This window comes from Osmerus eperlanus, chromosome 15 (genome assembly GCF_963692335.1).
Source record: "Osmerus eperlanus chromosome 15, fOsmEpe2.1, whole genome shotgun sequence".
Lineage (NCBI taxonomy): Eukaryota > Metazoa > Chordata > Actinopteri > Osmeriformes > Osmeridae > Osmerus > Osmerus eperlanus.
This window is the reverse complement of record NC_085032.1, coordinates 6,590,934-6,605,880: the sequence shown is the minus strand read 5'-3', so window position 1 is coordinate 6,605,880 and position 14,947 is coordinate 6,590,934. Positions and strand designations below refer to the sequence as shown.

General features: G+C 45.8%; 1 protein-coding gene across 1 annotated transcript in view; it reads right to left on the bottom strand.

Annotated features, from left to right (window-relative positions):
- The window catches only part of col11a1a (collagen, type XI, alpha 1a), a 70,260-nt gene continuing 55,313 nt past the window's right edge, over window positions 1–14,947 (bottom strand). The window contains exons 46-66 of the mRNA XM_062480341.1: window positions 14,174–14,227; window positions 14,021–14,074; window positions 13,772–13,825; window positions 13,226–13,279; window positions 12,445–12,552; window positions 11,885–11,938; window positions 11,542–11,595; window positions 10,557–10,610; window positions 6,918–6,971; window positions 6,425–6,532; window positions 5,969–6,022; window positions 5,594–5,647; window positions 4,752–4,859; window positions 3,731–3,784; window positions 3,586–3,621; window positions 3,277–3,330; window positions 2,796–3,042; window positions 2,275–2,387; window positions 1,870–1,938; window positions 999–1,232; window positions 1–594 (exon numbers count right to left, since the gene is read on the bottom strand). Coding sequence (XP_062336325.1) covers window positions 448–594; window positions 999–1,232; window positions 1,870–1,938; window positions 2,275–2,387; window positions 2,796–3,042; window positions 3,277–3,330; window positions 3,586–3,621; window positions 3,731–3,784; window positions 4,752–4,859; window positions 5,594–5,647; window positions 5,969–6,022; window positions 6,425–6,532; window positions 6,918–6,971; window positions 10,557–10,610; window positions 11,542–11,595; window positions 11,885–11,938; window positions 12,445–12,552; window positions 13,226–13,279; window positions 13,772–13,825; window positions 14,021–14,074; window positions 14,174–14,227 — 1,818 coding nt within the window. The 3' untranslated portion in view covers window positions 1–447. The remainder of the gene's footprint in view (window positions 595–998; window positions 1,233–1,869; window positions 1,939–2,274; window positions 2,388–2,795; window positions 3,043–3,276; window positions 3,331–3,585; window positions 3,622–3,730; window positions 3,785–4,751; window positions 4,860–5,593; window positions 5,648–5,968; window positions 6,023–6,424; window positions 6,533–6,917; window positions 6,972–10,556; window positions 10,611–11,541; window positions 11,596–11,884; window positions 11,939–12,444; window positions 12,553–13,225; window positions 13,280–13,771; window positions 13,826–14,020; window positions 14,075–14,173; window positions 14,228–14,947) is intronic.

Here is a 14,947-nt window from a genome sequence, read left to right as displayed (position 1 = left end):
TTCTCTCTTAGCACCTCTTGTTTTTTTGTGTGTTTTTGAACAAGCACCATTGAAGTCATTTTTTTTTTACACAGCACCTGGAGAACCCAAAAAAGAGGTCTCTCTTTCTCACCTGTCAGACCTTCCTCCGGTTATCTCCGCCTCCCCCTTTTCTGCCACACCTTCCAATGTCCTTCACCTTCTCTCCATAACAGGGTTACGTCATGTGGTTCTAGCCCTACAAGGGCAACAAGTATTTTCCTGGGCAATACATACATACATACATGGCAAGACTTGTTCGCTACACCATTTATTTTTATTCAAAACTTGCATGTGGCATAGAAAGGGTGGGGGCTGGGGGATATGGTGGTTCCCAAAATGTCTTGACTTGACTTTCTTTGATTTTTCGGATTCCGCCAAGTTCTTTCCTTTTTTTTTTTCTTCCATTCTTTCTTTTCTTATTCTGTTTTAGCCAAGGAAGCAAACGGGGCCGACTTCAAATCCGAACTTCTGGTTGGCATCCCCAAAGTCATTGACCATGACGTCGATGATTGGAACCTGATCGATTTTGGGAGTGTTGATCTCAACCACCGTCTTTCCATAACCCTTCCTTGTCTGTTGGGAGAAAATGAAGATATAATCAGATACTATCAAACCTGCTGTCAACGTCATGCAAGAGGTCAACGTTATTCTGGAATATTACATTAGCTTTGACCAATCATGTAGTCAAATCGTTTTAACTATTTAGCATGCCTCTAGGCCAGGTCGTCATTGTAAATGAGCATTGGTTCTCAATTGACTTATCTGGTTAAATAAAGGTTTGATTATATTATAAATAAATACAACATTAAAAAACCATGGGCCTCCAACTTAAAGGTTGAGGTTTGAGAAACAAGTGAGCTTATACCATTAGGAAAACATAGCATTTTGCAAGTTCCTGAATTGCAACCCCAACGCAAAGGGAATGGCAGCGCATAATGAAAATTTCAGTCGGGCAGTATTGGGGGGCAGCTTCTCACCGCACAGCCGTCTGTTAGGGTCCTGATGTAAGGGTTGTTGTCGTACGACATCTCCTCGTCGTTGGCGCCCAGGAAATGCAGCGCCTTGCTGTGACTGTCGCTGGTGGCGTCGTGCCAGGCGACGGACTGGTGGCAGTTATAGGTGAAGTTCTGCCTGGCAGAGGCAGTCAGTAGTTTGAGGAAGGTCATCTGAACCATGTTTATTGAGTTGCCCTCAGCGTCCACGTACGACAGCTGCCAGAGAAGGAGGGAGAGAGGGAAGAATGGGGTATGTGACAAACGCAGTTTACCTTCAGGTTACTGAAGGCTCTTCAAACTCGTACTCAGGGCCGGCCCGACCCAATAAACAAATTAAACATTTGTTTAGGGCCCCGTACACTATTTTTGTTTAGGGCCCCCAAAACCTTAGGGCCGGCCCTGCTCATACTGTAGGAAGACATGGGGACACATTCGTTTTAAAATTATGGAGAAAAAGCGTCATTTGCTAAAATGTCATTTGTTTGAAAATAATTTGTCCGAACAGTTCTCGATACATGCGAAGTCAGCCATAAAGGAGCCATTTATATGGCCTGATCTTTAATCCTAATCATCTCCGCTTCCTGCCTTGTATACTGCCCCTACATCCTTGCGACATAAAATAGGAATACGATTGGTTCTGAGGCTGGAGGCCTCTGTCGCGAGCCACCACGGGTCACAAAGCTTTTTGAGTCTATTTATGGCCTGACAGGTTTTAAGAGCTCTGCGCTGTCTGATGTGAATGGCATAAGTAGGGAAAGAGTAGAGCAGCAAATGTCCTTTTAGACCAGCGCTGAGGCGACGGGCTTCCTGAGTGGAGAGGGTGAATACAGAAATGAGATGTGGGACCACTTACTATTTTACCACGCTTAAATTCACTGAACCACGAGCCTGGCACCTCCTTGAGCCATGAAGATATTCTGACCTGGGGGACAAAGCCAACAAGGTACTTGTGAAAAGAGGTAAAAAGAAAAAAGATAAACAGAGCGGAGATCAGAGCGGAGATCCCCGAAAAGAGCTACGCATAATATTGCACAGGAGAATGTGAAATACTGAATGGACACAACATCCTTCCGCAAATCTTTTTTTGTTACTCTTCGTCCAGCTCTGAATGTAGGCGGTGGAGATACATGTTTGAAGAAGAACGAATACAGTAGCATCTCTTGGCAGGTTCAGTGACAGTGGAATCGGACGAATCTGAACAAGAATGATTGTAAAAATGGCGTCAATCTACGTTCCGTGGGTGTAAAATGTCACTTACTCCACTGGATTCCTTATCGGGGTAGATGCAGGTTTCGCCCCCTGCGGTGAAGTTACAGTAGACTTTGAAGGAGTCTCCAGAACAGCCTTGGTTAGGATCAATCCAGTACTCGCCTGTAGAGAGAACAAATCACTAAAATCAAAATCAAAGTTCGACTAGGTTGTAAAATCCAAAGTCAAAGTCAATCCATTTAATTTGAAAAACCGTGTACACTGTTGAGAAACATAGATCTTTCCTCTGTTTATATGCAACACCTCGAACCCCAACCAATGATCATGTGAATATTAAAAACCTTCCTCGATTAAGTCTCCAACCTGTTTATCGAACACCATCACACACACACCTGAACCCCACATGCACCATCTAACCCCAACACCTTCACAACAACCAAAAGGCACCGCAGTCAAACGCATATTCAAATACAGCAGTAAACAACAGCAGATTTAGCTCTGTTCTGTCTATATACATGTATACACAGTGTCATTTCCCAGACCCTCCTTCTTCGGGTGCCTCCGACTCACCGTCGGGGAACTCGGGGTGGCAGAGCTGCAGGTCTTTGCAGGTCCTGGCAGGGTTGTTCTGGGTGCCCATGGGATACTTCATGCGCTCGATATCTTGTTTGAGGTTGTTGAGGGAGCCGAAGATGTCCTCCATGCCCTCCCCGTAGTCCATCACGGAGCCCGCTGCGTCTGACTGCATGTCGCTGGAGCGCCTCGTCTTCTTGGAGGACAGGATGGGCAGCGGCTGGATCACCTCGCCGGGGGGGCCCTGTGGAGCAGAGGGGAGCGCAAGAGAGATCAAGAGGGCTGTCATGTTTATTTGGATGTGTTTTAATCTGTCTTTCAGCAGGCAGGTTCATAAAGGACGCATTCTAAAGCCCAGGGATGATTGGAAGAGAAGTCTTTTGATAACTAGGGCGACTCATTTCTTGTGTATTCGTGGATATCCATGATGCTTGATCAGTGGTCTAGCTAAAGGCTGCGATGAAAGAGCGGTTCTTACAGGAGGACCAGGGGGGCCGATGGTACCAGTGTCTCCCTTCTGACCGGAAGGACCCTGGAGGGAGGACAGGTTGAGACATGTTAGACGTCTGTAGAACACTCTCTCTAGAACGCTCTCTCTAGGACACAGTAGAACACTCTCTCTGGAACGCTCTCTCTAGAACACTTTCTCTAGAACATTCTAGAATACTGTCTCTAGAACACTTTCCTTTTTCTGATGGTTCTAGCACCGTGAATGTAAACATGGACACGGTGAATCAAACTGTTCTGTCCCTAACTCATGCAAAGACTGGATGGAAGCCGGACTTACGCTTGAACCCTTGGATCCTTTGGGGCCTTGGGGACCCTGGAAGAAACGTCAGAGAAGCACAATCATCCACCAGCAAAGATCCGTTGTTTTGACAGGAAATTTGGATTAAAAGCGTTTCAATCAGATGGTGAAGGTGACATCTTACAGGCAAACCAGGAGGACCAGGCGGACCCAGAGGACCAGAGGATCCACCGATACCCTGTTAGGATGAAACATCAGTGAGTCACACACATAACCTCCAGACAGGGCGGATGATGTAGAGAGTGGGAGAGAAATCTGGAGACATTTGCGTAATCCAATACAGCGGTATAAACAGATGCTTTAGAGAGAACAGCAAGTCTCCTGGTGGCATGGCTGCAGCATCTGCAAATCGGTATATAAAACGTGAGGATGATAATAAACTAATGATGAGTTAAGACTGGACCATCTGCTACAACTGTACAAATAGTCCAGAATTCTACATTCTGAAATAACAACAGAAAGACCCACAGGCGTTTTACTTTTCAAATTCATACACAAAAAAATAAGCATTTATAAATCATTTAATTTGATTTAATCGTATGTTTAATCCATTTTATGGCCTTATTCCACCCGAGTGAGGGGACTCAAAAGGCCACACTTCTCCCAAATTGCACATTCACTCAATCTGCACTGTTTATTTAAAACTAGACGAAGCTCCTAATGTGGAGCCTTCATCAGGATGAGGTCATGAACTCGTTTGAGTGGTGCTCCACTTGTCTATTTCCCAGGGAGAAAAAAGGCGAGGCTTGGATTCAGTTGAGAGAAATAGAAAATTCAATGCTACGTTCGAGAGCCACCGTGTTATCTGTGTCACACAGAATGCCTTTTTCTAAAATAACACGTTATCAGATATACCCAGCGCTGACTTGCCCGGGTAAATGGAATGTCTAATCCGGCCTACGACAGCCCAGTGTGTTATGTATTACGTGTAACCCATATGAATAAAAAAAGAAAAATGCTCAATAGCAGAGTTTGCATTGGTACTGAACGCAACATTGAACCCATCACTGAACCCCCTTGCTGTGCAGGTACACAGTGAAGGTGTGCCGCGGACAACAACATGACCTGTGGGAACTGTGCACTTCCTGGTGAAGGGCGGAGAAGGTCTGAAAGATGGCAAGGTGATGAGATCATCGATCACTTACGCTGTCACCCTTTCCTCCAGGGGAGCCCTGAGGTCCTGGCAGCCCGCGGTCTCCCTTCTCTCCCTGCTCCCCAGGCGGGCCAATCAAACCAATAAGACCGGGGTGACCCTGGAGGAGACAAATACATACACACACACACGGTCATAAATATTGTAGCTTCGGAGAAGACAAACCCTGCTATCAGAGTGCAGCCGCAACAACAATGAAGTCAGAGCACAGTGTACGAGCCCTGGGTGATCGTTTGCAAGCATTATCATTGTAATGTCTCTTTTGAAGTTGCCAAAAGAATTCCTCTCAGAACACATCTGCCGCTCGGTACAATTCACCATTCAACAACTGTGATGACTGGAAAATGGGGACCATAACCAGTCCCATTTGTTTTGAAAGCATTAAAAAAAAACACCACAACGAGAGATGACATGTTGTGTGCTTTTAAGCCAATCTCTGTCAAGCCCCATCCTATATGTGTGGGTGGCTGCAGTAGAATACTGTACTTTATGGGTCATATTTACATAAATGCCACATTAAATCCTGAGGCTTTTAGAATAATATGGATCCTGGTTTTGACTTTCAGTATTCAGTCAAAAACAGACACACACTCCTTTGATTGAGCTCCTCTACATGGTTCCCTCTGAGGTCAGGTAGTGTATGTTATGTTTTTCTACCAATCAAACCTGCTTCCAGGTTCATGATGAGAGAGAGGGTGTCCTTGACCACAATCCAAAACTGGTTTTTGGTCGCAGAACGTTTTCCATGAGAGGTTAAAGCTTCTCTAACCTGTTTGAAATTGAAGAAATTAAATCAGCCAGCTTTTTGGGGCGAGAGAATTGAGTTGCCCTCACCTTTTCACCCTTAGAGCCAGGGTCACCTTTGAGCCCAGGCAGACCAGGAGGGCCCTAAAAATGAGAGGGGGACAAAAGTTCAAAATCGATTAACTCAAAAGAAGCGAAGGTTGAAAGGTAAACGGTGAGTGTGAGGAGAAATGATTTTAGAAAGAAGGAAGAAGGATCGAGAGAGAAAGAGAGAGAGAAAAGATAGAGAGAGATCTTGAGGGAGAGAAAACAAGAGAGAAAAACGACGGAACGCGAAAGAGATTGTGAGAGACAAAAAAACGAGGAGATAGAGAAACAGACGGTGAGAGAGAAAGAGAGAAAGAGAGAAAGAGAGAGAGAGACAGAAGGAGATAGTGAGTACTAAAAGAGAGAGTCGTTACTAACCATGGGCCCAGGTGGGCCATCTTGTCCAGGGGCTCCAGGAAGTCCTTGTTCACCCTGAGAGAAACCATCCAATTACAGGCAGCATTATAGCCCGCTGTAACTCTTATTACGTACTATTGATTTTCTGCACACAGCATGATGATTTATAACAGAAGTACCGCAAAAAAGTGTGTTCGAATAAACAACAGAAATGTAGAAAAGTACAAGCCAAATGGGAGTATTGATTATTCCATGAGTGCTGTTGTCATGCTTTAAAGGGGTTTTGGAGTATGTGTGTGTACGGGTGTGTGTGCGAGAGAGTGTGTGTGTGGGAATACGTGTGTGAGTAAGTGCGCGGGAGACTGTGTGTGTGTTACGTGTGTGTGCGTAAGTGTGTTTGTGCATGTGTGTGAACGTGAGTGTGTGCGTAATGTGATAAGATAAGCGCGGAAAATAAATGGTTCCTCTCAGCCTTACGACAGGGCCGGGGATCCCTCGCAGGCCTTCTGGCCCCTGCTTCCCCGACGGCCCCTGGGGGCCAACTGGGCCGGTCTTCCCTGGCGGGCCCTCAGCTCCCGCCTCGCCCTGTGCAGGAGGAAACAGGAGCGATCAGGACCACACCCATGCGGTAGCATGGGTGTGGTCCTCATGTCTGCATGTCTGGTTAGGGGTGCATGGCTTCCGGATTAGTTTTCCTGCTCGCATTCCCGTTCCGTGCTCGGGTAACTGTCGGACCAGGCGATACGACACCCGAGAAAAATTCTCCAGGGTATATACACAGTATATACACACATACTCTCACACGCACTTACACACATACCTACATACACTCACACACTCACACACACACACACACACACACACACACACACACACACACACACACACACACACACACACACACACACACACACACACGGTCACCGACTGGGCTAGGGATGTCTCCTGCTGTGTGATTTGGGTGTATTACCTTGGCGCCTTTTTCTCCCTGCCTGCCCTCTGCTCCGGCAGTTCCTGGGGGTCCCTGGGGAGGAGAGAGAGGACACGCTTCAGCACGGAGGTCTGGCCACCGGGTGAGTGGTTGGATGTGTTGCCGGGGGTGGACGACGACAAGAGAACTCGAGAGGGAGAGGGAGAGAGAGAGAGAGAGAGAGAGGAGGGAGGCAGAGAGGAGGGATGAGAGAGAGAGAGATAGAAAGAGAGGAAAATTGAGGCACAAGGAGAGAGCGAAAGAAGGAGAACAGAGGGAGAGAGAGAGACAGAGCGAGGGTTCGAGGGTGAGAGGGAGAGAGAGAGACAGAAAAGGGGAGGTAGAGAGGGAGGGAGGGAAAAGGGGGAAGGGATGTACGTAGGTATGCTGGTGTGTGCATTCGTTGTGACAGTTGCGCCAAGAATAATTCAGGGCAATCGTTACAATTGGTAACTGTGACACGCGTTCGTTTGACATCAATCTCACAAGCCTCTGAGTGTTGAACGCTGAACAGTTGTAGTGAAACATTTCAATTGCTGCTGAAGACTGATGGTGAAAAGAAACCAGCTTGGACAAAGACTGTAAAGGCTGGAAGATGTTCTAGCTGGGAGAAGAAAAATAAAAGAGGAAAAAAAAACTCACAGCAAAAGCTGCAGTCATGTGTGCAATAGCACTACAATATTTGCCGTGTTTTCTACATCTGTTATACAGCCTGAGCTACAACAAATCCATTCGGGTATTCACGTTCCGTAGTCATATTTTGACCCACTTTCGTGTTTTCCCTTGCTAATGAAACGTCCTTGGGACACACCGATTCAATCTCTGGAGATCTATGTGACGAGCAGTCTGATAAACGGGCCTTCAAATACTTTGTTCTGTTGGGACCCGCAGAGCAGCTCTGCCCATCCGTCCACACCAAGGTCTTCTGGGTCGTCTCCCTCCTTTGAGCAGCCTTTTCAGACTAACCCACTGCTCTCCTTCAAGCACAACACAAGTCTCTCCCTCCAAACCACTTTATATCAGGGGAGAGGAGGGTTTTTTTCCTGACCAGGTGAAGTAAATTGGCAAGGTTGTGTGCAGTGACTGGAAACCTGTGTTGGCTGACCAGAGCAGGCTTCGTCCCAGAGGTGCTTCTGAGGATTCTGAGAGAGTTGGTTTGAGGGGATGTTTTGAATGTGTTACACTGCAGGATATAATTTGGCCAAGATGTGATGGAATGACCTGATTAAGTGCTATGAACACATTTAAGAATATGTCGGTGTCGCCGTAGTCACATACTGTGTCATAGATGTGCTTGGAAATATTCTTATTAAGCCTATATAATATTTCTGACTGAAATTAAGCAAATGGTCATTTTCATGTCATCCCTTTACGTAAAGCACAATCAATAGGAAACCAAAGAAAATAAGACATAAACTAATACATACATCCAAATAGATTCAAATAGATTAATACATTGTGGGATGCCAAATTGATTTCCAGCACTGCCTGTTGAGTAGCAGAAATAAAGATTTCAGCATAATGTGAAATTGCCATGGGCAAAATGCTGAGGAAGCAGAAACACCCTTGACATTAAATGCAAAGCAACTCTTGGCTTGGTTTTATGTATTCAGGTCAGAAACCTGCCAGGGAGTAGCAAATATCACTCAAGCTTACTGTTCTTTTTTTTCTTTTGACGGGGAGAGGGGGGGGGGGTGGAGAGAGAAACAGATTAAAGAGCTAGGTTGATGAAATAGCCGTTTTCCTAAACATAATCCTCAAACCATTAGAAACCTGCATATGCTGATATGATATGCTAAATTCCTAGGATGTAAATTCCATCAAGTAAATTGCAAAAGCAATTGACAGTCAATGTGACTGGTTTGGCTATACGTATATTTATTTATAGAACTGTGCCATGAATCTATGGCTGGGATATGATCTCTGTTTAATTCCTGTTTCCCAGACATAAATTGAATATTTACGATTCTCGTTAAAAGCTACAAACTACACCTCACTGAAAATAATATTCCAGTATGATTCATGAACTCCACTCCATTCTATATTAGCCAGCTGGGAATTGTATTTTTACTTCACGCCATCGCAGGTAGTGACACATAATAACAGTAGATTTAGACCTTCAATTACAGTAGGACTGGTTCCATATTTCACATTTCACGTTAATACTTCATCTGGGGGCCTTGTTGCCTGTGGGTGCAGAGAGACCAAACAGCCAAATGATAGGTCCCAAATATCAGCCATCACATCTTGTGGCTCTGAGCATATCTCAGCAGATGAGTGTGCAGAGGGACTAGTCTCGAGAAGGTCCTGAGAATACCATGTCCTCGCTCTCTCTGTCGCCCTCGTCCCCCGGAGCCAGGAGGAAACGGCTTGGTCTTCCCATGGCTGTCACTCAAACCAGGCCAGATCAATAGTGTGTCAAGACAGCTATCTCTATCTCCTTCCCCTGCTAGACAGAGGTAAATTCATTTTGTGTGAGAACCTTTTTTTTGGGGGGGGGGGGCTTGTACATTTTCAATTTTACAGCAAAAATAAAAAGAAGAGAAGAAATATATATAAAAGACCTTAATTTGGAGTCAGATGGCTGAGCGTTTAGGGAATCGGGCTAGTAATCAGAAGGTTGCCGGTTCGATTCCCCACCAGGCAAATGATGTTGCGTCCTTGGGCAAGGCACTTCACCCTACTTGCCTCAGGGGGAATGTCCCTGTACTTACTGTAAGTCGCTCTGTATAAGAGCGTCTGCTAAATGACTAAATGTAAATTCTCAATGGATTTTGAAGTTTCTTTTACTTCCGTTTGCAGGCGGTTCCCTTATTTGACCTGTCGAATCTCATTGTTTTTCTCGACTACTTTTAAGGAAAACGAATAAGGGTGTATCTCCGGGGGCAGGCGGGTTGGGGACAGGGGACGGGTAATGGGGGGGGGGGGGTTGGGGGTTATGGAAGAGAGCGGCTCCTGCTAAATCGAGGAACCTGGGTCTCGCGAGGAGTCAAGACGAGAGCATGACTCTGTTATCAAGGTGGGGTGAGGTTGTGTCTCAGTTCAATGGGTTTCAACACAGACCCATTAACAATGGGTCATCAGCATTACAAAAAGGATATGGATCTCAGTCGGCCTGATTAATGCGGGAAACTTTGAATAGACCTTTATCCATTGTCTAACACCTACGGTATACGGCTCATTGTGCTCGGTCTCAATAGGAATAGATCTCATTTAAATCAGATGTGTGTGATCGTCTGAGACAAAGGTATGATCATCATTATGAGGGCGTATGGCCTCAAATAATTACTCCCATTTTCATGTCCATCTCTTGCAAGGAAAGCACCATCAATTCAATACAAAATGAAAACTCCAAGGCATAAACAAATATGATACAAATACAGAAATAAATCGAGGAGTGACGATTTCGACACTGCCTGTGGTGCAGCAGGAAGTCAGTTTTCAGCTTCATTTCAAATAGCTGTGGGTGATGGCTGAGGCAGAGCTAGGACTGTCGTAACGAAGGGGTGAGGGAGGGAGGGAAGGAGAGAAGGAGGGAGGGAGTGGGGGGGAGTGGGAGGGAGAGAGCGAGGGAGGGAAGGAGGGAGAGAGGGGGAATGGGGGGGAGAGAGGGAGGGAGAGAGGGAGAGACTAACTTACTCTCTTGCCAGGGGGTCCGGGCGGGCCGGCCTCTCCAGATGGACCAGGGGGCCCCTGAGATGAGAGAGAGAGAGAATTACTGTATATCAACTTTTTCGATTCCCTTTAGACAATAGTTAAATGTTTCCAACAGTATAACATTTATAAACATATTTGGTTCCAAAACAATAAACTCAAATCTGTGAAATGCTGAGCTCTACAGTTCAACATGGCAGAACAGAACTGTTTCCATCTTTCAACCAATTATCTCAAATGTAATTAGGAGCTGCATAAGCAAACATTTGATGAATGTAAAAAAAATGGTGTGAAATGCGTATACAACTTTGAGTGGGTGAAAATCTACAGAATCATTCAACTGTGTGATGGGTTTGTATTAAAACTCTCAACTGTTAAAAGAGAAAGAGAAGTATGTTTTCCCCTCAGAGCTAAACTTCACTGAGCCATTTCCAAACTTTATTACATTTTATTATATATTCCTACCACATTTTACACAAAACCTCTCTTGAAACCAACAAGACACACAAACACTAACTCGTTCTCCAAATATTTTCAATTCAAAAAGAGTTTTGAATTGAGAGGCCCAGTTTGTCCCATTTCTGTGAATCCCATTCCCTTTCATAAATGTTCATAAGCAATTCATAGACCCGTACAAAGGGTTGGTAAAGTTATTTGCCAGGGTTGCTTTAAATCACATTTTATGAACCTGTAAAAAGGACATGCTTATTCTTACAGTCGACCATGAAAGGGAAATATAATTATTTAATTCATTTACAACCCGAAATTATCCCCAGAAAAACACGATTCACTAAAATTCTACAGTAGGCAAAACATGACAGGTCATTATGTACTGCTGAGGTTAGGACTAACAAAGCTATCACCAGAACACAAACATGACAACAGAACGACCTGCTAGCATGGTTCCTAGCTTGTTTACTGGAAATAGCTGAATGATTTTATGTAGTTTGCACCAATGTAACCAACTTACAGTTTGACCAGATTCTCCATCTTCTCCCTTTTCTCCTGCTCCACCATCGGTACCCTGGGGCAGACACATACAGACATTAGATCAAGTCAGTGGAAAAATAACAATAACGTATTCATTTAGGACATGCTTTTATCCAAAGCAATGTACAGGGGGAATTTGAACCTGCAACTTTTTGATCTGGAGTCAAATGCGCCACAGAGTCAAACATACTGTGAATACATGGTTTATATCATTACGTATCCTTGTCACTCAATCCTGTTGTTAATTCATGTAGTCTACTTTACAGTGCCATGTGAAAGCAGGAATAGCACCGGCAGAAGGTGTTCAAGCTGGGCATACTCACAGCAACACCAGCCTCACCAGGCGGGCCAGGGTCTCCAGGGAAACCAACAGGTCCCTGCAGAGTGGACAGAGAACACACACACGTCAGTGAACTCCAACCTGATTGGGTGATAGGTTTTGTGTGTGATGAGTGTTGATACGTGTTGAAGGGTGAGAGCAGGTGAGGGAAAACTGGTTGACATGGGGATCGCCATGGTGATCTTCGCTGTCGACAAAATAAACCTACCCCAAGCAACATTTCATTTGAAATTACATTTCCATGAAATAATTATTGTGTGTTGTCATGGCAGAATCACAACGTAGATTCCAAACACATGATATGATTATCTACTCAAAAAACCTTATGGTTATGACACGTCTGTTTTCAAATTGATTCTGAACTGCGTCTTCTCTACAAACGTCTGATCCATGATTGATGAATATTCAGAATTTGCTTCTCCAGCGTTCTCTATCTTTGTAGTGTGCGTACGTGCTTGTGTGTGTGTGTGCGTTTGCCTGTGTGTGTAAGCGGGATTGTGTTTGTCTGAGTGTTTGATCATGTGTACGTCTGAAGGAACGTACAGGGTTTCCCTTGGGGCCGTCATCTCCAGGGGGTCCTTTGGCCCCGGCGGGACCAGCGGCTCCAGATGGCCCCGCCTCTCCCTTGTCTCCTCGCTCGCCCTTAGGTCCCTGGAGAACAGCGAGACACACACTTCATAGAGACACACACTTCGTAGAGACACACACTTCGTAGAGACGCACACTTCGTAGAGACACACACTTCGTAGAGACACACACTTCATAGAGACACACACTTCGTAGAGACACACACTTCATAGAGACACACACTTCATAGAGACACTCACTTCATAGAGATACTCACTTCATAGAGACACACATTTCAAAGAGACACACATTTCATAGAGACACACACTTCGTAGAGACACACACTTCATAGAGACACTCACTTCATAGAAACACACACTTCATAGAGACACACACTTCGTAGAGACACACACTTCACAGAGACACACACTTCATAGAGACACACACTTCATAGAAACACACACTTCATAGAGACACACACTTCGTAGAGACACTCACTTTATGGAGACACTCGGACACTCATGTTACACAGCCATTCATGTTATAGACACTCGTTTTATAGACACACTCACGTTTTAGAGACACTCATGCTATAGAGACACTTATGTTACTTATTCACTCTCGACCTAGTCAATGTGCACTACAAAATGGGACACAGTCGGCCATCTTTAGATGAGCTGTTGTTGAGACGATGATGAAGTACCCTACCACTGTGTGTGTGTGTGTGTGTGTCCCCTGTGTGCTTGTCTGGACTCACCCCAGTTCCAGGCTCTCCCGGAGACCCAGGGTTCCCAGCCTCTCCATTCTCACCCTGTGGACAGACACTTCATCTTAACATCTTCGACAGAAACAAACGCCACAGGTGCTCCTTTTTAAGAATTCATTCCCAAACATTTATAACGCACTCTACATTCAGCTGAATCTCAGAGTGCATGGTTTCATACAGTGGACGCGCACTTCCGTGTTTCTTATTCCTGTGTCATTCCAGCATCAGGGGCGGCACATTAAGATTGAATGTCTGTGTCGGGCGCCAAATGGCAGCGAAACGTAGCCGTGTTGGAACGGTTGTAAAACTGGCGTTAATAGTGTCAGAACTGTAGGGCAAAAGGCATGGGATGAAACGAAGGATCTTATGGAGATGGGGGAGGGAGGGAGCAATGGAAGTAGGGGAGGAAGAAGAGCCGGAAGGAGGGAGGTGGGAGTGTGGTAGTACTGAGTACTAGTTGTGTTTCAGCCCTAGAGAGAGACCGACATTGGCATTTCAAGGCAGCAGGTTACTCTGTGAGGGGGCTCACGTTCTCACCTTCTCACCCACGCCTCCCATGGCCCCGACGCCACCAGGAGGACCTTGGGCGCCCTGGCAGGAAGATAAGAAGAGAGACGAGTCATTCCTCGGTCTCTCTGGAGAGACACTATCGTCACATCTGGTACTAGAGCAAGGTAGAGTGGAATTATTTCACTTTGCTATTGTCGTCTACAATGTTCATGTATTGGCAAAACGGTATTTCCGTGTGAGTGGAGGGTGAAGTCTGTGTTGACGGGTGACACGTACGTCAGCTCCACTAGGACCCTGGGGACCCCTGGGCCCGGGCGGACCTGGAGGGCCCTGTGAAGAAGAAACAGAGAGTTCATGGGTCAGGCAGGAAGTGATCTTGTTGAATCTTATGGGAAGTTAGACTGGAATGGGCGTGTGTGGTCAGCTCACCATGGGCCCGACATCACCGTTCTCCCCCTTCTCACCAGGAGGCCCTGGAAGCCCCTGGAACGAGACAAAAACAAACATATGGAGACTTATGAGGTGCTTGAGACACACTTTACTGTAAAATACGGATTGAGGGAGATAGTGCCACTGTGGTGGACTGGATATGTGGTGATTAAGGAGCGGTAATGAACACAGCATAACAGATGATCAAGGGCAGAGAAGCAGACACAGAATAACAGGGGATCAGATTAAATGTAGTCTTCCGAGATATAATGATATATTTACGCTCCTACAGGTATTCATCCCACAGGTGTCCGTCAAATGAAAGGAGACACTGTCCTGTGTCATCTCCAATGAAACTTAACGTCCTTCCATACAACCGAATTTGAACCAATCCCGATCCGATTCCGCCCACAGCAGAAAGGATTTGGCCTTAGTGGGCGCACACGAACCACTAGAGAAGCTCAAATGACCGGCCGCGACCCTCTCTCATCTCCTGTCCAGGTTTATAATGACACCCAGAAGGGACCTGACCAACCTGTTCTGGTTTGTTGGCGCTGCTACAAGGAAGAGTGAAAGGATGAAGTTGTATCTGCTTGTGAGTCTAGACATGGACGCCCCCCACTCAACCCCTGCTCGCGGGACCAACCTTATATATACGTTTGGTCCCTGACATTTCCTCCTAATTGCCATGGCGATGTAAAGCTTGGGCTCCGACCCTATTCAGAAACGGTTGCCACGGGAGCGAGGTGGGAGGACATGAAGGATCTCGTTCCC